The 21152-nt window shown below is 39.4% G+C and overlaps 3 protein-coding genes across 4 annotated transcripts; 2 read left to right on the top strand and 1 right to left on the bottom strand.

The window, feature by feature from the left end:
• Positions 1 to 477: 477 nt before the first annotated feature.
• On the top strand, positions 478 to 4450 carry pgam1b (phosphoglycerate mutase 1b). Its single transcript, XM_007570237.2, has 4 exons — positions 478 to 849; positions 2219 to 2493; positions 2840 to 3020; positions 3829 to 4450. Exons 1-4 carry the CDS (start codon positions 711 to 713, stop codon positions 3996 to 3998), a joined length of 765 nt encoding a protein of 254 aa, XP_007570299.1. The 5' UTR covers positions 478 to 710; the 3' UTR covers positions 3999 to 4450.
• Positions 4451 to 5542: 1092 nt separating this feature from the next.
• On the top strand, positions 5543 to 13062 carry exosc1 (exosome component 1). The gene is made up of 8 exons (XM_007570236.2): positions 5543 to 5641; positions 6712 to 6827; positions 8492 to 8566; positions 9879 to 9967; positions 10058 to 10091; positions 10195 to 10245; positions 10994 to 11078; positions 11328 to 13062. Exons 1-8 carry the CDS (start codon positions 5584 to 5586, stop codon positions 11432 to 11434), a joined length of 615 nt encoding a protein of 204 aa, XP_007570298.1. The 5' UTR covers positions 5543 to 5583; the 3' UTR covers positions 11435 to 13062.
• knop1 (lysine-rich nucleolar protein 1) lies at positions 12042 to 20748 on the bottom strand. Of its 2 annotated transcripts, none has more exons than XM_007570231.2 (7): positions 20255 to 20748; positions 19269 to 19343; positions 17679 to 17747; positions 16471 to 17553; positions 16319 to 16390; positions 15688 to 15747; positions 12042 to 14622 (listed from the first exon to the last, which is right to left on the bottom strand). In XM_007570231.2, the coding sequence occupies exons 4-7, from the start codon at positions 17521 to 17523 to the stop codon at positions 14317 to 14319; spliced, it is 1491 nt and encodes a 496-aa protein (XP_007570293.1). In that variant the 5' UTR covers positions 17524 to 17553; positions 17679 to 17747; positions 19269 to 19343; positions 20255 to 20748; the 3' UTR covers positions 12042 to 14316. The 2 variants fall into 2 exon arrangements, with proteins under 2 accessions (XP_007570293.1, XP_007570292.1); XM_007570230.2 differs by lacking the exon at positions 20255 to 20748 and adding an exon at positions 19684 to 20246.
• Positions 20749 to 21152: the final 404 nt, after the last annotated feature.

The raw sequence follows: 21152 nt of genomic DNA, 5'->3' as shown, positions 1-21152 counted from the left end.
ACTTTCTTAAAAGAAGTATAATAATCAAAAAAACATTGTCACATGTGAAAAAAAATCATTAAAAAGCATTGATTTTGCTGTACATTGTACATGTACAGAAACATTTATTTTTATACTGCCTCATATTATTTATACATTAGTTAAAATGGGATTACTTCTCCATTTTCTAAAATTAAATATTGTATTATTTAAACACTTTTCAGTGATCTCTTTATATTGCAAAGAGAGATACATTTATTAGACTTTTGTGTATTAGTGTGCAGGATTCTTTGCAGTACCATAGTATTCTACAGGTTATGGACAGATAATTATATTCATAAATAAATAAACTTTTTTTTTCTTTTTTTATGTTTGGGTGAAAATTACAGATGTTTTGTGTCAGCCTGGAGGACGCAGAGCTGGGTTTGTGGACGTGCCGCAGAGCGCATCCTCTTGACTCCATTCTCCTTCGCCTCACTCAGCTCGCCTTCTGATTTGTGGAAACCACCCGGAAGAGAAGAAGGGAAGCCCTTTCGTCACCCACGCTTCTCCTTCAACCCCTCTTCACTAACACGCTCTCCCTTTTCGGGTTGTCCAAAAAAACGACTCTTTCTCTTAATACCCTCATTAGGAGCTGCTGCGGAGTCAGAACTAATCCGCCGGCGTCGCTGCAGCATTTTTGGAAGAACCAAAGTTACCGGAAGTACCGCGCAGAGGGCATTGGAGTGAGGATGGCCGCCTACAAGCTGGTTCTGATCCGCCACGGAGAGAGCGCCTGGAACCAGGAGAACCGCTTCTGTGGCTGGTTCGACGCCGACCTGAGCGAGGCCGGAGAGAAGGAAGCGAAAAGGGGAGGACAGGCTCTGAAAGGTAGGGTACAGCGGTCAGCAGGTCTAATCTGACTCTCTCTCTTCTAACCGGGCCGCGGGGTTAAGCCCCTGAAAAGATGGTGCTTATGTAACTGGAGGTTGAAGAAACAGGCAGGCTAGGGACTCCATTAAACAATTCACCTGCAAACAGAGGACGTATTTCTGTGTCGTTTATATTTTCCTTACAGATGGCTTTTCCCCCTTTAGCTTGACATTTTTGTTTAAACAAAAAAAAGGAGCATTTTCGGATTGGATTTATGCAGTTCAGTGAAACCTGTCAGACAAATTAAATCAGCCATGACATTGCTTCACTTAGATTTATTCAAATGTATATTCAGATTTAAAATAAAACGTGTGCAGAAGTGAAGGAGCTTTCTAATCCTCACAAAGGCTCTTTCCAGAAAGAAAAGGTGGAGATTATTAAGAGACAATTTCTCATTTTTCAGTATTTTGTTCTCCCTTTTGTCAAGTGGAAATTTCCTATGAGTCACTGAATTTTGAACACGTGTTCACGCGTGCACCCACTGTTAATTTGACCTCAAATTCCCCTGCAGACACATCATCCAGAGCTCATAGTCAGGCAGTACCATGTGGCCGATGACTTTAAAGAAGAAAATGCTTAATTTCTTTGGAAAGTGAAATGTAGCATGAAGATAATCATTGGATATTGTAAGAAATGTTTCTCTTCAGAATCATATTTCCCATCGTATGTTAAATGGCTTAAAAATCTGTGTACAGCACCTTGCAAAAGGGTCCTTACCTTTTAATACAGACCAGATGCTTAATTGTGATACAGGGCGATAATAAATGGTGTTTTAATTTTAATTACAATCTGAAAAGTGTGGTGTGCACTTGCTGAAAAGAGTCAATACTTTGTAGAAGTGTGTTTTCCTACAGTTACAGCTGTAAGTCTTTTTAAAATATCTTAACATATACATTTTCATGTCCTGGCAAAGACTCTAAATTTGATTTACATTTGGGCTTTGACTGGGCCATTCCATTGTTTGACTATTTGATCTAAGCCATTCCACTGTAACTTAGCTGTTTGGTAAGGGATGTAATGCTTACAAGTGAACAACAGGCATTTCCTCCATGACAGCCCTATAATCCGTATTTAGGTGACTTCTGAAGTTTGGGGTCAACTGCACCTGATTCTAGTGGTGTACGAGTGAAAGGGGGCTACAAATGAATGCCACACTTTTCAGATTTTTATTTATAGAGCGATAGGAAGGCCATTTATCACTTTTCTGCTTTACAATGACGCACCCATATGAATCTGACAAGATGAGAAAAGGTGGATAATCTTGCACATAAGTTCTCCCACTGTCAAATGCTCATTAAAATGTTTCTTGTCTCGTCTTTACCCTCAGATGCTGGCTATGAGTTTGATATCTGCTACACCTCTGTCCTTAAGAGGGCCATCCGGACCCTGTGGTATGTCCTGGACAGCATCGACCAAATGTGGCTGCCCGTCCACCGGACCTGGCGGCTCAACGAGCGCCACTACGGCGGCCTGACGGGGCTGAATAAGGCAGAAACTGCTGCCAAACACGGGGAGGCTCAGGTGAAGATCTGGAGGCGTTCCTTCGACGTTCCTCCCCCACCCATGGACGAAGGACACAACTACTACCAGAATATCAGCAAGGTGAACAAGGAAAACTGTGACACACGACCTGAGTTTTTATTACAAATGTGTTATTAAAATCACACGTAAATAAGTTTGTCCACGTGATAAGTCATTTAAAACGTCATCCTCTTAACACTTCCTGTCATTGTGTTCGTCTTTTCCGCCGGTAGTAACATCCGGTTGTTGATGACGTGACTTGTGTGAGGTGAAGAAGTTGTTATTCCAATTTGTAGTCATTGCATGGTCAATGGAAACGCATCTAATGAAGCTTTCTTTTTTTTCTTTTTTTTTTCCTATAAAACATAAATGTGTGTAGTCTGACCATGAAACGTCTGACAGCTGGAACTCTGTCTTTTCGTGGCAGGACCGGCGTTATGGTGACCTGACCGGGGATCAGCTTCCCAGCTGTGAAAGTCTCAAGGACACCATTGCCAGGGCGCTTCCTTTCTGGAACGAGGAAATTGTTCCCCAGATCAAGAAAGGAAAGCGGGTGCTTATCGCCGCTCATGGCAACAGCCTGCGGGGCATCGTCAAGCATCTCGAGGGTAAAGGAGAAAAAGCTCATCATAGAGACAAAACCCACATGTTGTAATTCACTGCACTTAATTTGTGCTCTTTTGTGTTGAGGTTGTTGTGGAATTTTTCTGAATGAAAATTATAAGATTGAGTTTAATTTAAGAAAATAAAAACTCCAAGAGAAGCTTGAGCTGCAATATGATTTGAAAGTGCTTCTATTCTTAAGCCTTTCGAATCTATGAATAATGACCAGAGATATTTGTTATGAATTTAATTGTGTAATTAAGCCTGTGGCAATAAGCAATTATTTAATTGAATGATGAATTAAAATAAGCTTCATAATTTTCATTCTGATTTGGCCTGAAACCCAGTGTGAGCAACATTGTTGGGTAGTTTAGTGAAACCCATATGAAGGGGCTTAGTCTATAGAAATTAATAGGGATATTTAATATATTGATATCAGCCGATGCAATTCATTTCTTATCATGTCGTTATTAGCCAGATAAGTAAAACCAGGCCAATTTCATAACAACAGATGTTTATATCCATTGTGTTGCCATTTGTTTCTGGAGCGTGTTGGCCATGTGGATTTAGTTTGGTCATGTGACAGTGATGGAGAGCAGGATAAATATCAGTTTCCAGTCATACGTTATATCGGATATCGGTATTGATATTACCAATATCAATACCGAAATTTTCAAATCAGTGCATTTCTATAAATCAGTTGATAAAGCACTGAAGTCTTAACATTAACTTGGATTTTTAATGAGATTTGCCTTGTTGAAGGTTGAGTGAATTAAACATATTTTCTGCTTTGCATTTGTTGCTGTTTTCCAGGGATGTCAGAGGAAGCCATCATGGAGCTGAACCTGCCCACAGGCATTCCCATTGTTTACGAGCTGGACAAGAACCTGAAGCCCACCGGACCCATGCAGTTCCTGGGAGATGAGGAGACCGTCAGGAAGGCCATGGAAGCGGTGGCCGCTCAGGGCAAAGCCAAGAAATAGACTTGTCCGACCCGGCGAAGCCCCAGAATGAAGACCAATCGTGTACTGCTCCCACGCTGAGTTGAGAAAAAAAACAAAAAAAAAAAAACGGTTATCTAATGTTTGTGGTGTCACAAATTGAACACAATTAGACCCGAAACGTGCACTTTAGAAATAATACTCTGCTTATTGGTCTTTATTCTGTTATACACTGAAACATGCATTTCATTATTAGACTGTTGAGAATAGTTAAAGCACTGACCAAATTGGAAATTAGGGACCAGAGAGCAGAAGGGAGATTGGATTCAGATCTGTCGAGGACGACCAGTGGCTGCAGATGAAGCTAAACGGTAACCGGACCACCACTGGTTGATGTTAAAAGGATGAGTGCATTGTTCTGTTTTGTTGTACGATGGTGAACTTTGTTTGCTGTGGCAAAAATGAATAAATGTTGAGACATAATTTAATGATTACATTTTTTTTTACAAGTCTGGTCTTTTTTCTTCCACCAGCACAACTTTCTTCTAGGAAACACTGGTTTTTACCTGCCGTATATAAATTAATTAACTGGAAAACTAAAGGCAACCCAATTTGTTCTGTTCAAAGTCAGAAGGATGAGGTTACAGGGTATATATATGTTTTTGGTTTTTTATAAGTTATCAGAAATGTTATGTATAAACTCTTGCTATTTAAGGCAATGAGGAAATGTATAAAGTTTTGTTAAAAAAACATGCACACCCTTTAAACTTTTCATGTTTTATACAAATTTTTTTATGTTTTCTATTAGGATCTGATAAACCAGTATAAGGTTGTTGAGAAGATAAAAGCAGAGTTGAGTTATAAAACAGTTTAGTCAAGATGAACAGAGCTAAGTACGAGACAATACTGGAAGAAAACATGCTAGAGAATTAAAGATTGGGATGGAGGTTCATTGAGCATCCCTATCACACACTAAACATGAAGCTGTGGTGGGAGGATTTTGATCCAAGGTAATTTGCTCAAAAGACTCAAAGTCCAGACCAAGATTTTATTGGGAATTTGTGGCAATACTTAAAAAACTGCTGTTCACTCATGTTTGCTACCTAATACAACAGAGGGTGAACTGTTTGGCAAATTATGTACAAGAAAAGCAATCTCATGGTGTGTAAAACTGATGGAGTCACCCTGAAAGTATTCCAGCTGCAGTGAAAGGTATTGACTCTGCTTGCACACTGTTAAGACTGTTATTTGTTAATTGATTTAAAAATAAACTTCTATTTTCCTTACACTTCACAATAAAACACGTTGTGAGGTTGATATGTCACATAAAACCATAGTATACTGAAATAAAATGCGATTTGCAATTAACACTCGTTCTGTTTGATAATTGAGTAGACTTAGGACAAAAACAGCTCTTTGTAAAAAGGTTGCACATCCCTGTTCTAGTCAAAAACGTCTCAAAGGAAGGCTGGACTGATAGAATGGAAGATCTCGTCTGTTCCAATTCCTGACCACTAGGTGGCTCTAATGTAGCCTACGGTCGATTGGCCAATCGCCAAAAAAGGGGACAAATGAAGAAGAAAGAAAACCGTCCAATCAGAATCTAGACCAGCCTTCTTCATAGCCAATGAGGTTGCTCTCTGCTCTTCCCGAAAACATGTCGCCCCTGAGATTGTGTGTCCCAGGTGAGTCCTCCGTTTAAAGTGTTTCAAATGTGTGTTCACTCGGAATTTAGACCGTGTTTGTAGCGCTGCTGATGTTTCGGGTGATGGAGAGGCTTTTGTGTCGCTGAAAAGTTAAATGCAGCTACAGTCAGACATGTTGAAACAGCTAAGTAGCCACACGTGAGCAGAGACTTGCCTCTTCTTGTAGACTTACAGTGCGTTAAATTTTATTTATGGCCGCAAAACAAGATGGGAGAGATATGTTATAGTTAAACGTACTGCTTTTTTTCCCCCCCCTCGACTTCGTTTAGCTGTTTTGGTCTCTCCTGCCCTGCCCGTCGCCCCAGGCGTAGCTGCACATTCCTCTGCACTCTTGTTTTGAACACACTGACTCCACCCGCATCCCACCCCCCCACACATTCAGTTTCATTATGAGGATTAACGTTATCTGTTCATGTATTAATTACTAAATAACTGGTTTAAATGGACAAACATAGATATCACAATCTTTAAAAACTACAAAAGTTCTACCTTTAATTGTATGTTTTGAAGCCTCCTGTACTGTATTACAGTTCTATTAAATTTATTACAATACAATTTAGATTCTACCTTCAGATTCTCACCATTTAAGCTGAAGCTGGTATTTCTTGAAATATTTATTTAACCATTAATATTGTAACTCGATGTGTAGTCATCTTGTAATTGGAAGGTTGATGTTTTGACTCCAGCTTCCTCCTGTCCCACTTCGATGTGCTTCTGTGCAAGGCACTTAAACCCAAGTTGCCTACCGATTTATGCATCGTTGCATAAAGAGTTACTCAGCCCCCTGTCAGATTCTTAGATACAAAATAATTTTATAAGCATTATAAAAATACAATCCTTAATGTTTGCACTTGATTTATCTTTAGTGATGAGCTCCAAGTCTTTGAGGTTGCCATCAACTTGATTTTTAGACATTACCTCCTTCCAGCCAAAGAAAAGATTGTGCTCAGTTTAAAAGATCGCTTTAAAATCTACCAGAGGTACGACTCATTTCGCACACAACAGTATGTAATGTTCCCTTCGCTGACTCCTTTTCTCTTTGCGTTCAGGTGAGAAACTATGCAGTGTAGGAGACTGTAATCAAGGCACCGGAGTGTATCAGCGACATGGCTACATCTACTCCTCCCTCGCTGGCTACGTAATGAGGAAGAACGAGGGAGAGGAGGTGAGGTTCACAAGGCGGAGGCAGAGTTTATTTGTGTAGCTGGTGTGGATGACAGACTTTTGGAAAGCTGCCAGCGAGGTTCACACAAGGGCCTGAATCCGAGCATTGTGCAATTTGTGGGCTGTGGCTCACACAAAGTAATGAAAGTGAGCAGCTCAGTGTGCAGTGTCACTTTATTTTGAGCTGACTGACAGTGGTCACATTTTTGGATTAACAGGAAATAAGCGTTTGCTCAAAGTCAGTCTGTTGCACGACAGCAACGAATTAATTTATAAGCGCAACAGTTAATTTCTTACTATGTGAATATTTTAACATTATAAATATATTCTTGCATCCTAGAAGAAGGAAATATATGCAAGTGTATTTAAAAAAATTAAATAAGGATAAGTAAGGAGTTTTTTTTTGTTTGTTTTTTTTTAATCTGGAGGTGTTTGGTTAGTTTTTCATGAAGTATTTTTAGTGATACTTCTTTTACCTTTTCAATTGTGCTGAAACAGTTGCTTTCTGCTATTTCTTTAAAAGCCAGAAGTGTTGTTAGCCAGTATCCTGAGTGCCTTTGCTGCAACATGTTTTCAGCTCCTGTAGTTGCATACCATTACATTCTCACTCCTTGTTCAGCTGTTTGGTGTGCTACTCCAGGATTCCCACTGCTCTTGGAACCGTTCCAGACAAAACCATCTTCCATTTTAATTAAACCGTACCTTTACCCTCTAAAATATAGTTTTTGTAAGACGAGATCTTTTTTTTTCTTCTCTCGAAAAGGGCTTGCTGTTACCTTTGTACTGTAATGAACTCTATTATGACTGAATCCCTATTCCACAATAACAAACTGCTGGTACATTCCTGCTCTTTAGTTGGGTTTTGAAGAGTTTTAGGCACACTGAGAGAGAGAAATGCAGCACTAAACAGTTGTTACAGTTTTTGTTTGATCGTCATTTGGCCAGTTTCAACAGATGATTTAAAATCTCTTTGGCGTTCAGCCAAGGATTTAATAACGATGTTAGAGAAACTTATTGTTGACATTTTGCTACTTCCACATCTCCTGTAAATGGTCTTAAAGAAAAGTGTTATCCTCATGTATTCCACTGTGGCTCAGAGCTTTTTCCACAACCTCAGTGAAATAATTTGTCTCATTTTGTTTAAATATTTTAGCTACAAATCAGCAGCAGAACCTGTATGTCTGGTTGGGCTTAATCTGTAGAAGAAATGAATTCTCCACGTCTGAAGTTCGAAGAGGAGTTTGGAACATGCGGCAGTCTGAAAATAGTGATTACCATCCAGTTGTTAATGACTAATTATGAAACATTACAAAAACAGCATAATTAATAAAGTGCCTTTGCCTGCCTCAGTCTGTTTCCATAGAAACACCAGTAGCCTCAGTTGAAACAATTTTTAATTATTTCAAATTCACTATTTTTGCTCATTCGCTTTTGTTTGTATTTGCTTGTTGTGCACAGGAGACATTGTGTGCATGTATTTAATATTTGATGAATATTAAATATGAAAAATCTTTTGATGGAGTTCAGTGTATGGGCTTGTACCATTTAAGTTATATTACACAGAAATGTCCCCATATATGTCAGGTATGTTCAGAGTCAGTACTGAAATGTGAGGAATGCGAATTATTAGTGAGGGAGTTGACTGTGGTGTCTGTGCTCCCCCAGCTGCCGGTGATCTCAGTGGTGAGGGAAACTGAAGCACTGCTGCTGCCAGACGTTGGAGCCATCGTCACCTGCAAGGTCTGTTATGGACAAGCTCATTTATTTAAGTAGTTCATGTGAAAGAGACATATTGTAAACAGAACTATACGTTTCAATCCGTTATTTAAAAGATTTTTTTTTCTTTAAAGCTTTTTCTTCCACTCAACCCTTGGACACAGAAAGCTTATTAATGTTGTGAATAATTTTTAGAAATATTTGAAACACACTTGCGACTGATTTACAGCAGGTGCATCTTTAAAAAAAAAAAAAAAAAAGCAGAATTTCATCTCAATATTGATCTATTCAATGGTTAACCTCTGCACAGGAATGCAGTGGCTATTCCTGTCAGCATCACTTTTTCCTTCCACTCAACTTTTCATGAACATGCTTAGAAACCAGTGCCTTATCCTCGTTGTGGAGGGGGTCTGTGACCGTCTGCTGGACGTCCATTACATCTGCAGTTTTTTTTAATTTATGACAAAAAACATGATCATAATTACATTTCTTTATTAGAACCTATTTTTATTGGTTTTATGCAATATTTTCATTTTTTTGGGAGGAACTTAATGTAATTAAACTTATAAGATGAGATTGACGTTCAACTGATTTACAGAAATGGATTAATCAACAGTGATGGATAATGTAGAGCACAGTAAACCTGTTTACTTTTGGACCACATGAAGAACTTTGACATGTAGGAGAACTTTATCTTTTCTTGTCCAAACACACAAAAAAAGTATTTTACGACTTTACCAATAGTTCAGTGGTTCTTAACCTTTTTTGAGGTACCGAACCCCCCAGTTTCATATGCGCATTCACCAAACCCCCCCTCACCCCTCCTCGACACAGAAAATATTTTGCGGTATTCTGATTTATTAATGTAATTATATTAGTTGTATTACCTCCTCCATGCCACTAGAGGCAGTACCAACCCCGAAAAGATGTGACTAAGGAGCAGATTTAGACTATAGAATTTGGTAAAAACAGTGAGCTTTACTGAAGTAATTAAAGACACAAGTTCAAATCCTTCCCGCAGCACTGATTGGCTCAGCAATGTAACGTGATCCTCTGGAGCAAGTGATGCAAAGCAGGTCGCATCACGACTTTACACAGGTGTCTTTACCTCCGTGGCAGAGGCTCCGCCGAACCCCTGAGACCGACTCACCGAACCCCTGGGGTTTGATCGAACCCCTGGGGTTTGATCGAACCCCTGGGGTTTGATCGAACCCCTGGGGTTTGATCGAACCCCTGGGGTTTGATCGAACCCCTGGGGTTTGATCGAACCCAGGTTAAGCACCACTGCAATAGTTGTTGTGCAATCTTACATCTATTTTATGCTTCAATTTAAAAGGTGACTGGCATCAACTCCAGGTTTGCGAAGGTCCATATCCTCTATGTGGGGTCCACTCCACTGAAAGACCGCTTCAGAGGGACCATCAGGTAAAACAGGAAGAGCCTCCTGCTTGATTTACTGCCTTTTCTGAGGAACTGTCTCATTCTCTCTCTCATTCTCTCTCTCTGCATCAACAGAAAGGAAGACGTGCGAGAGTCGGAGAAAGACAAGGTGCGCGACGATTGACGCTTTCACTCAGATGATCTCCCACGCTTCCCCTTCTCCTCATGTGTGAATTATACCGAGTGTAAACTTTCCCCTCTTCTTTGTGTAGGTGGACATATACAAAAGCTTCAGACCTGGTGACATTGTCCTGGCAAAAGTCGTATCCTTTACTTATGACTAACACGGTTATGTGACAGGTAAATTACTGTTCGAGTGCAGAAACTATGCAGCTCATACCTCAGATTCCTCCTTTGTAACTCATTGACATCCCTAGACTGCATGCGACTGCTTCCCACAAATTAAAAGCCACAGCTGACCCAGGTGATTAACTGTTTTCTTAAGAGCATGTGACGAGTGTCACAGTCCACTCATTAATGCACAGGTGCAATAAACCTGAATAGATTTAAAAAGGCAATTGTAGCAAATAACCTAGTACATTAAATGGGTTCATTGCACATAGATGTATAATTCAGGTGAATTCAGTTTCTCAAATGATCCTACAGTCTGGAGGAAAACTGCTGTCCAGAAGACGGTAAATGACAACAGCAACAAAAAGTCATTGCTAAAGAAGCGAGTTGTTCAGAACGCTGAATTCAAGCACTTTGACGGAAAGTTTTGTGGAAGGAAAAAGTGCTCCTATATGCCCGTCAGAGGTGCAGTTATGACATAACTACCATTGTTACCCATTAACTCCATATTATTTTACCAGTTCGCCATCATGTGTTAACTACTCTTTTTACATTTTCATCTCAACATTTCTTTTCTTATGTGAATTTTAAGTATTTACAATTATTCTGCTTTTGTTTTCTCTGTTCCTTTATTTTCTCGTCAAGCACTTTGACTTTACGTATAAATGGTACTACACAGGTGAACCTGTGAAGAGTTAAATCCTTCACCTGCCATGTCAGATTTCGCTCGGGGACGTTCAGTCTACCTACCTGTTGACAACAGCTGAGAACGAGCTGGGCGTGGTGGTGGCTCACAGCGAAGCAGGTAAACCTCACCGCTCAGCTGCAGCTCTCCAACCGGATCCATATTTTACAGATTATAAACACAAGGTGGCGCAAGTAAAGGCGAGATGTTTACTTTTACGTAGCTGCTAAGTACGGTTTTGAATTTTGACTTGATTGTGCAAGAATCTTGGTGTTTTCTGTTTGCAGTTACTGTCAGCCACGTCAGACTCCATTCTTGTTTGTTGAGCATGTCACTGATGCATTTTTTAAATATCTTCCTACATACCAGGTGCGCAGATGATTCCCATCAGCTGGCGTGAGATGCAGTGCCCGCAGACCAACGCCAAGGAGTTTCGTAAAGTGGCCCGAGTTCAGCCCGAGTATCTGGAAGCCTGAGAGACCCTGAAAGTCTGTCGCAGCACCAACAAGCGACTCCTTTCGTCAAGCGGCCTCCCAACTCTTTTTCCCTGGGTGACATGTGGTTCCTGGGCTACTTCTCATATCGGCTCATTAAGTGTCTTAACGGCTTTACTTCTGCACGTTTTTCATTGTGCTGGATTGAACCCAGAGAGCTCAGTTTATCTTTATCAAAGGTCGGTTTGGCGGTTGCCAAGATTTTACAAAATCAAAAAAAAAAGGGTCATTTTTGCACCAAGAGAGAAGTTTCTGTTCCAAACGCAGGATTCAGGGTTGTATCGATGCGTATTATGGCAGCATCAGCCAGAACCGTCTTTGCCACCGTTTTGCTGAAAGATGAAACGGTGTTACTGATAAAATCCAAATTTCAGAGCCTCTTCTGCAGAGGCCAGGTCTAGACTCTTATTGTAATTAAATTAATTATCAGCCCTGTCTGTTTTAACCCAGGGTGGATTCATATTTTGGATTTCTGGCCCTTGTGAGTTTGGAATATTTTAAACTGTCATACAAAAAATTTATAATAACATAAAGCTAGTCATTGCTGAACATCTAGCAAAGTTTTCTGCCAAATAAGTTTTAAAAAAAAAAAGTTTTATTCCAAACCAACAACGTACCGGGGATTTCTAAAGTCATCTCACCGCTTTGAACAGTTTTAAATCTTCATTTACCACAATATGTAAAGCATTTAATTAGGAATTTATGAGATCGACAAAAAGTCTTGCAGTAAAGAGAAATGGAAAGAAAATGATACATGCTTACAAATAAAACATCTGAAATGTGTGGCGTACATTTGGATTCAGCACCCTTCACTTTGATATGACCTCTGCCTAAAAATACAGAGCAACAAGTCGCCTTCAAATGTCCCCTGACAGGTAAATGGAGGTCGTCTGTGTGAGATTTAATGTCGGTGTGAATCCAAAGGAAGGCAGATTCAAAAGTGCGCCACACCTTTCAGATGTTTTATTTGAAAACGTTTTGAAACCCATGCATCGTTTTTATTTCACTTTAAGATTAAGCACCACTTTGTGTTGGTTTATCATATTAAAAGCCAGTAAAAATCCACTGAAACACGTGGTTGCAATGCGAGAAGATGTGAAAGCTCGCTGTACCTGAAACCATTTTTGCACAATTTTCTTTAAATCAGCGGGTCTCAAACCGCATTCCTCGAGGGCCGGTGTCCTGCAACTTTTACACATGTCCTCCACGCTTGAACTAAACGACTCAATCGCCTCGATAACATGCAGTGAAGCTCTACAGATTAGCGGACGATCTAATATTGGAGTCAGGCGTGCTGAAGCAGAGAGACGTGTACAAGTCGCAGGACACCGGCCATTGAGGACCGGAGTTTGAGCCCGCTGCTTCATGGGGAAAGGTCAGGTTTTATTTGGGGTCAAATGGAGTAATTCTCTGTTAAGAACGGTTCCATTAAAAGTGAAATTTCTGCCACCTGGAATAAGTCAGGCTTCAAATGTGAGTGCTGTGTTCTGAATTTCTACGCTGCATCGTTTGGTCGACCGTAACATTGTAACACAGAACGTGTCGACATGGACTGCGGTCCGTGCTCCAACCATACACTAATGGTTTCAACATGGACGGTAATAAAAAAACAAAGACAAGGTAAATTTAAAGGGCGCCTCTTTAACCTCGGTGAGGTTCTGCCGAGCGCCTTCTTTTACACACGCTCTCATTTTATACTGCTTTTATATGCGTATATATGAGATGTATTAAGCGTATCAAAGGGGAATCGGGTGGTCAGTCCTGCTCAGGGACGCTTCGGCACCCTGTTCCCCAACCTTCTAATTGGAAGAAGATTACCCTGCTGTGGGTAATGGATGCAATGTGTTAAAGCAACACGCTCACTTGAAGCATTCTGCTTCAGTAGACTTGCAAGGTGGAAAGTTTCTCCTGAATGGGCCTTTTCTGAGTATTTACACGTCTTTCCTGACTGCTGTCTATTGTTCCAATACTCCATTAAACCCCATCAAAAAATACTGAAACCCCTCATTAATTAATTTACAAAATTAAATGAAAACAAATTCGTCTTAAAACCTTAAAGTGGTTGGAACTTGGATTTTTATAACACAGATTTTCTGTATAAAGACATGAATTAGCAGTAGGCATCTTTCCTGCAGATTGTGCAGATTCTGTGGCTGATCTGTCGATAGGAATTTACAGAAAGATGATCCATGTCGTATAGCCTGTATTTTTTGTATCCTTGCAAGACTTTCTGTATTTTTAAAGTGGAACTGGAAAGCCTAAAGCAAAGTGACTTTAACAAGGCTGCTATGCTTGGAACACAATGAAACACAATGTATGATTCCAGCACAATGTTCCCGCTGAATGTCTGTGAGCCATCACTAACAAACTTGATTTTCTGCTTTTCTTAAAGTGATCTTTTTCTTTTATTATTCTGTCCCTGACTGCTAATGTGCAGGATTGAAATTAAATGACTATCAGAGCATTTGCCTGTGACTTTTTTTATTGAATGTCGGCTGCTAGTCAAGTTGCTGCTCAGCCCAGTGTGTCCAGCCATTCACATCTGTTTGAAAGGCTTCCAAACCATTCCAGTTTTTAACCTTTAAAAAAAATAAAAGCCAATTTGTGTATAACACATTGTCAGATGGAAAAAAAAAGTAAAAATTGAAAGATTGTTTTTGAGAATTTATTAAAATCATAATGTCTTCAGATAAATTTACAAAACCATAGCAGTCTACTATCAAAAGACTGGTGTGCAACGCTACACAACATACAATTAGCAAATTTCTCATTCACAAAATGTCATTTTATAAAACACTGAGTTATAAACTACATCCTCCAGTTGAATCAATACTCTGGAAGTACAAAAACGCCGACCTCCGTAGTTAGTCATCAAAGCGGACGGATCGAGACGCATTGATGTCGATGGAGAACTTCTTGTTGGAGGGCGCCGTAAACCCAAGTCCCGCCCCTCTGTTGCTGAAGTCCATTTTCCGTGCGTGTGCTCGCTCAAACTGTCCCAGAAGCCCTTGCTGCAGCTGCTGTTGCGCGTCCTTCCCCAGCGCCATGTTGGCTCCTCCAGCCGCGGCCCCGGCTGGCTGGAAGCCCTTCTTGAAGCCGCCCATCAGCCGCAGGAACTTCTGCTGCTGTTGGGAGCTGTCGAACTGAGCGGTACTCCACTGACCCAAAACCTTCCAAAGACATTAGGAAGAACATTTAGGTTCTGGAGCTGGTATTGACATCTGAATATCTATATTAGGAAGCTGCGGCATCAAAGGAGTGAACAAAGCCTCGGCTGGGCTTCCATGACAGCTCATCAGTGCTCTAATCTGTCAAAGTTTTAGGCATTAGCACACTTATGCTAATGCGCTAATTGGGGAGCTATTGTTTTGCTTAGTGCATTAGTTTACTTTGAAAACCTTTCACGCACTTAGCTTCCTATAAACTGCAGTTTTCCAGATAAATTCTGGCCGTTTCGTACACTTTCACATGAATTAAGTTCAACATCTGTTGATGCTTTGGTTATCCACTGCTAAAAACTCTTCAAGTAGTTAGACCTTTATATTCATGCTCTTATTTTGAACAGCAGTTCTGCTTCCCATCATGTTTTCTTTTTCTTTTTTTAATCATGCATCGCTGTTAAAGTGGATGTTTGTGCGTCAAAATTACAGTTGTACCAGAAATGCGAATACAAAAGGTTCTGGTTACAATTTTCAACGCTTTCAAGTAAATAAATGGAAATGAACGCATTAAAGTCCTGGCCCTGGTTGCAATATGGTTTGTCACTGACATATTCAACATGGTTGAACTTCGCACATTAGCATTAGCTTCTGTTAAACACCATGTTGGTATGGCCCTTTAAGGTTAGTGTAACTAACTTTTTAGTTAGCAGTGCCCACAACTAGGACTAGTTATAAAGATGAAAGCATTTATAGGGCAGGCTTACTGTAGATGAGCTACCATGAAAAAATAAAGAAAATATCCACTAATAATATAGCTATGAAGCTCTGCATTACTGTAACCCATTCAGGCTGGTAAAATGTAGAGATGCAATAATCTGGTCTCTACTGGTTCAATGTCCTAAAAACAACAGAAAAAACAAGTAAAAACTCAAAATAAACATCTGATTCGCCCCCAAAAAAGCCAGAGTATTACTTGGCTTTATCATAACTACCTGGAGACAACTTCATGAAGTGGAAGCATTTAAAGTTTTAAATCAACAATCAAAGGAATTCAAGAGAAATCCTGATACTGACTGCAGGTTTATCAGGTTGGGAAGCCTCCTCGATCTCCATTTGAAGAGCTTTTCTTCTCTCCTGTGACCAAAACATCGTATAAGACATCAAAATATGGAGTGCATGTGTGCTATAAAGTTAAAATCCATGTCAAGAAATTGTAATTCCTAAACTAAACATTCTTCAAATAACACTTATTTGCTAATAAGTAATTAGATGGGGCCATTGATCCACGATATGTCAACGATATGATGTGTAATATATAAAAATTATAATTTTTACAGCTCCTCTTTGGCCCAAACCAGTCTTTACAAGTAAACAGTCTGGTTCACAGAGCTTGAAGAGAAATTATTCCTCCAGCTGAAAAGGTGAGACAGATAGAGGGTCACTAAGAATCCTCCTTTTTCTTTTTCTTTTAACAAATACAAAGTTTTGCAAACCATGAATTGGGTTTGAATGAGTTTGGAATCGGTGAAAAACAATTCGGTCCAGGTTGAATCAGTCTCAATCAAAGTTGATCCTGATCCCAAGAAAAACGTTTAAAATGCTCTCTGTTGCAGGTTTTTTTTCTTTCTTTTTTTTTTTTAAGAAAATGAAGGGTCTCATTCATGAACACAATCCCACAGTGGAAGTGATGCAGAGATGTTTTCACCTGATTAATGGCGACCTCATCGCTGTTTCCGGGCTTTGCCGACAGGAAAACGACATCGCCTTTGGGAAAGTCCTGAAACACAAACCCAGGCTGGTCACTGACCACTCCAGTAAGTTAAAAAACAACAGCTGAACACTTAATTTTTGGCTCACCTGTGAGTCTTCCTGCTCCTCTTTGTTTTTTTTCTTCTTTTTCCTCGTAGCCTTGGCCTCGGTGTTCACGTCCTGACCGTCTTTAGCTGAGTTTTTCTTCCTTTTGCTCTTCTTGCTCTGCGGCTCAGCAGCCAGAGCGACGCCGTCCTCCACACCCTCCTCCTCCTTCACTCTTTTCCTTTTCTTCTTCTGTGGCTCCATCTCCTCTGCTTCTACGTTCCCATCTTCCTCTTTGGCTTTTTTACTCTTGTTTTTCTTTTTACTCTTTACCTCGCTTACATCTTCCTCTACAGAAATCTCTTTGTTTTTTAACTTGTTTTTTTTCTTTGGGAGAATTTCCTCGTCCTCTGTCGACTTTTTCCTCTTTGCTTTGATTTCGTTTCCCTCAGATTTACTCTCCTTCTCTTTCTTACTTTTTAATTTCACCTTGCTGACCTCTGTCTCTTCTTTTTCCACTTTTATCCCATTTTCCAACAGTTTTGCTTTCTTTTTTGCTTTTGTTTCACCAACTCCATTAGTAATTACAGGAGTTTTCTTTTTCTTTTCTACAACTAACTCTTTAGTCTCAGCTGTCCTCGAAGCTAAATCTTTGCCTTTTCCCTTCTTGGGTTTCTTGCGATTATTACTTCTGATTGGCATTTCCTCATCTTTTTCTACCTTCATATTTTCAGGTTTGATTTGTACACATTTTTCCTTGAGTTTCTCCTCTTTCCTTTTCTTCTTCTCCAATTTTCCAGCCTTCAAGGTAAAGTTTTCTGTTTGAATTACACCGTCTCCTGCCGGCTTCTTCTTCCTCTTATCGCCGTCATCCGTTTCAATAGTTGAAGAAACATCATCACGTTTCTTCCTTTTCGCTTTTTTCTTGTCTTTCTTCTGATCGGCTTTTTCTTCCTTTTCTTTTGCCACGGTTTCTACTTTTTTCCTTTTCTTTTTAATCTTGGCCTGGCTCCCGTTCTCAGCTGCGCAGATTTGGATTTCTGGTGAACATATTTGTCCTCTCTTCTGTTTTTTCTCCTTCTTTATTATTTTTGCCTCGCCATTCTCCCCCTCCATCTTTGCTTGAGCACTGATCGTGTGGCTTGTCTGGTTTAAACAAGATCATGAAAAAGGAAAAAAAAAATAATAATACTGTTACTTTGGGGTGGGGGGGAACAATTAGATTAATAATAAAAACACATTTTGTACATGCCGGAGGAGTCAACACTGACCAGAGGTTTGGCTGGCTGTGTGGGCTGAGACTGCTCATCAATGTCCCTCTGCAGAGCCAGCAGCTTCTCCTGCAGCAGAGCCAAGCAACAAATCTGCCTTAACGTCCACTATGAGTGCAGAACACGAACGACATCAAAAACAACTACCGCGTCTTCGTCGTTTACAGGCTGTGGAAAGCTGAGCCTGGAGCTGCGTTTACTCCATCAAGTCACAGTGTAACGGACTGCAGAGGCGTTCAAGAGACACTGAAAATGAGAACGTCTGAAAGATCTCGTTTCTATGCTTTTAGGTTCGCTGAGAGGGTTTTGATTTCATGCGTTCACTGATTGAAAAAAGAAACACTTGTGTCTCATCTTATGGTTTTTTTTTTTTTTGCATTTCTTGCGTTTTGTCTCATCGCAACCACAAAGCGCAATGTATTTTATTGGCATTTTAAGAGACACACCAACACAAAATACGGTGTTATATTTATTTATTTTTTGTAAATAAATATCTGAAAAGTGTGGCGTGCGCTTGCTAAATCTGCTCTGCTCGTCTGATCCAGATTTCTCGTGTCTCCTGGGCCAAACTGTCCTAGACTAAATCACGATTTTTCCAGAGCGCAGTTTGTAAACGCTCTGAAATTATTAGTGAAGGCGTCATGTGTAGCAACCTGGGTTTAAAACCACAAATAGATCCACTTTAAAAAGGTTGAGTTGACAAAAAGCAAGTTAGTCTTTTTTTAAAATTCAAACCAAAAAGTGCAGCTTGCTTTTCTCACTCTGAGTCTTTATATTCTTGTTTTCTGAGGCTGTTTATTCATAAACAAATGCATTCTTCAATTGTATTTATGTGGGTTTTTTTTTTATGTGTTTACATATAAAAAACAGAATTAGGAAAAATAGAATCAACATCATTTAAGAGAGTAAATGCTGCATAAGCAGAATTAACGGATTTCTTGCAGCCCTGCGAAAGGACAACAGTCTGGAAACTCAATCGATGTTTTATTCTTTGTCCACACTGATCCAGTTAGGAACCCTGCTAATTAGACTCCTGAAAGCGAATAATTGGATTCTATACTTCTTAAGGATTTTACATTGAAAATAGTTTATTTTCACAATTTTATGTTTTAATGCTTTAATATATTTTGAGACAGAAGACCAACTTTGATCTAGAGAAAGCTGAATGTGACATGAGTGGTAATTAATCTGATTAAGATATGAATCAACCTCAGAAGGCGTCTTAAAAGTATAGAGGAAAAAATAAGAAGTTTTATTGTAAAAAGCCTCTTATTGTGTTAATGTAAAACCCACTTGGAGGAAATGTGGGATGGATGTTAAACCGGCAACTTATATGATGAGTTAGACATTTTACCAGCCAGGCTAAGAGACAAAGAATAGAAGAAACACAAATATTTGTAATTACCAACAGTCTGACTGTGACCGTCTAAATGTCGACTATGACTATCAGATTTTTGACTTACAGATTATTTTTAAAAAGTGATAATCGTGGGAAAACTAAGTCAAAGCTACGTCATATTACCTATAAGTGTTCTGATGTGCGATAAATACACATTATAAAGACGGTTAGTTGTTAAAATAAATCATTACCAGGTTGACTGAAATCTCTACGGGTTTAGGTCCAGACTTTTCAGAAACAAACACCACGTCCTCATTGGAATCCGTCTGAAATGTGAACAAAAGTTGGTGTTTTCAGACCTTGAAAGCGGAATAACGTTTACATTCGACTCACAATCTTAATCCAGAGTTGAAAAATCGACAAACGGGATAAAATGACCATAAGAGTAAAACTGACAAAATGAACATACTAGACTATTCCTTCATTCATAGCTGTTGCTAGCATTGCTTGCTGGCATTGCTTGCTGGCTAGCTCCAGCCTTGTTGAAATTAGCCACAAAGAATAAGAGAATTAAAAAAAAACGCAGGGAGCTATTAGAAATTCAGACCTGACAACAGTTCAAACGTGTTTATAAAACTGTAGTTAGTGAGCTGCTTATTTACTTACTTTGTACACTTTGATAATTCACGTGGAGATACATTGACGCTCCAAGCGGAAGTAGCGTTTCCTCGTTCCTGTTAGCGACAACACAGGCGTCCCTAGCAACGTGAGCGTGCATGAAATACGGTCGGCGTTTTCTTTTCCGATAACATTTTGGATAAATGTTGACACTGGATTTTATTCGAAATGCAGTGCTGCTGAAACATCACAAGATTTTTATTTTTTTTTTGTATACTTTTGGTCTCCTCGTGCGGCGCAAAAGAGCACTGAGTAGAGAAACCGAAGTCAAATTGTTAGCTTCACAAATTTCTGATTTCAACACAGGTGTTATGTCTAGTTTTGTTGCCCCGCCCAGAAGGATCATGTTTTCCCGAAAAAACTCTCCCCCGACGTCCTGTGCTCGAACCAGACAGTTCCTACAGGTAAGCTACTTAAAAACAAATAGTATATGGAGAAAGCGTTCAATATTTCTTAACACGAATTTCATAAAGTTGAACCTCGTGTAATATAGTTCAAATGCACATACAATGAAATACTTAAAGTCTTGTTTCTTGTAATTTTAATGATTATTACTTACAGAAAATGATGTTCGTTTGTGGAATACATGTTTGGGTCAATCAGACTGAAAAAAAAAAACTAAATATAATGGTGCTCAGGGCGCTTTACAGGGACCAGCTGTAGTCCAATTTTTAAATTGCAGCCCCTGCAGTTACGCAGCAATGACTCACTCAGTATTGAATGGTTAATTTGAAAACACTCCCACAGGCAGCAAGACATTTTTTTGACTATTTTGTGAGATTTGAAGTGTTATGTCATATAGCTCAATATTCACAGACCCATCATTGTGCTTTCAGTTGATTTTGAAGTTGGCTAAACAGTAGCTAGTGAGCCTGCAGCTTTTTTTTCTGACGATATTGCAAAAATCAACTTAGTTTCACAAAAATATTTCAATTACTTTGAAACATTTATATTAGCGATACAGTTAGGATTTCTGTTTAGTCATTTTCAGAGCGCAAACTGTCAAATAATTTTTTTTAATTTCTTATGGCAGCCCCTTTTCTGAGGTTTTCTGTATTTGTGGAAATCAAATCAGTGCTGTATTGTCGACACCTGATATTAAAAGCAACAGATCCTTAAGGAGAAGAAAGTGAAACCAGACAGTAAACCATGCAAAGGATGTAATAGCCACTTAGTGCAAGTCACGTTACAAACATTCATTTTAACGCTGCCAGAAAACAGTGACAGTATTGTTCTTATAAACCATCTGAAAAAGCATTCTTTCTTTACAGTAAAAGTTAAAAAGCAGGTTAGACAAGAGTTTTACATATTGATCCCATTATTTTCATTGTACAATGTACAAGCACTCACCTGCACACAAAAACAAAGCCATTGACAAGTTTACTTATTTTTGATTGGAGTTACAGCAAAAAGGACTGGTCACAGTCGCATACGCAATGCATTAACTGGATATACCG

Source organism: Poecilia formosa, unplaced genomic scaffold, assembly GCF_000485575.1.
Source record: "Poecilia formosa unplaced genomic scaffold, Poecilia_formosa-5.1.2 Scaffold256, whole genome shotgun sequence".
NCBI lineage: Eukaryota > Metazoa > Chordata > Actinopteri > Cyprinodontiformes > Poeciliidae > Poecilia > Poecilia formosa.
The sequence above is the reverse complement of the archived record's forward strand: the minus strand, read 5'-3'. Positions and strand labels throughout refer to the sequence as shown.

Excerpts from the sequence above, each read along its gene's own strand:
- pgam1b (XM_007570237.2), top strand. The coding sequence starts at position 711 with ATGGCCGCCTACAAGCTGGTTCTGATCCGCCACGGAGAGAGCGCCTGG. Across the intron at positions 850-2,218 it reads GGGAGGACAGGCTCTGAAAG|ATGCTGGCTATGAGTTTGAT; the intron begins GTAGGGTACAGC and ends CTTTACCCTCAG. Across the intron at positions 3,021-3,828 it reads CATCGTCAAGCATCTCGAGG|GGATGTCAGAGGAAGCCATC; the intron begins GTAAAGGAGAAA and ends GCTGTTTTCCAG.
- exosc1 (XM_007570236.2), top strand. The coding sequence starts at position 5,584 with ATGAGGTTGCTCTCTGCTCTTCCCGAAAACATGTCGCCCCTGAGATTG. Across the intron at positions 5,642-6,711 it reads CCTGAGATTGTGTGTCCCAG|GTGAGAAACTATGCAGTGTA; the intron begins GTGAGTCCTCCG and ends CTTTGCGTTCAG. Across the intron at positions 9,968-10,057 it reads CGCTTCAGAGGGACCATCAG|AAAGGAAGACGTGCGAGAGT; the intron begins GTAAAACAGGAA and ends CTGCATCAACAG.
- knop1 (XM_007570231.2), bottom strand. The coding sequence starts at position 17,523 with ATGGAGGGGGAGAATGGCGAGGCAAAAATAATAAAGAAGGAGAAAAAA. Across the intron at positions 16,391-16,470 it reads AGGAGCAGGAAGACTCACAG|GACTTTCCCAAAGGCGATGT; the intron begins GTGAGCCAAAAA and ends TTTGTGTTTCAG. Across the intron at positions 14,623-15,687 it reads CCCAACCTGATAAACCTGCA|GTTTTGGGTCAGTGGAGTAC; the intron begins GTCAGTATCAGG and ends TGTCTTTGGAAG.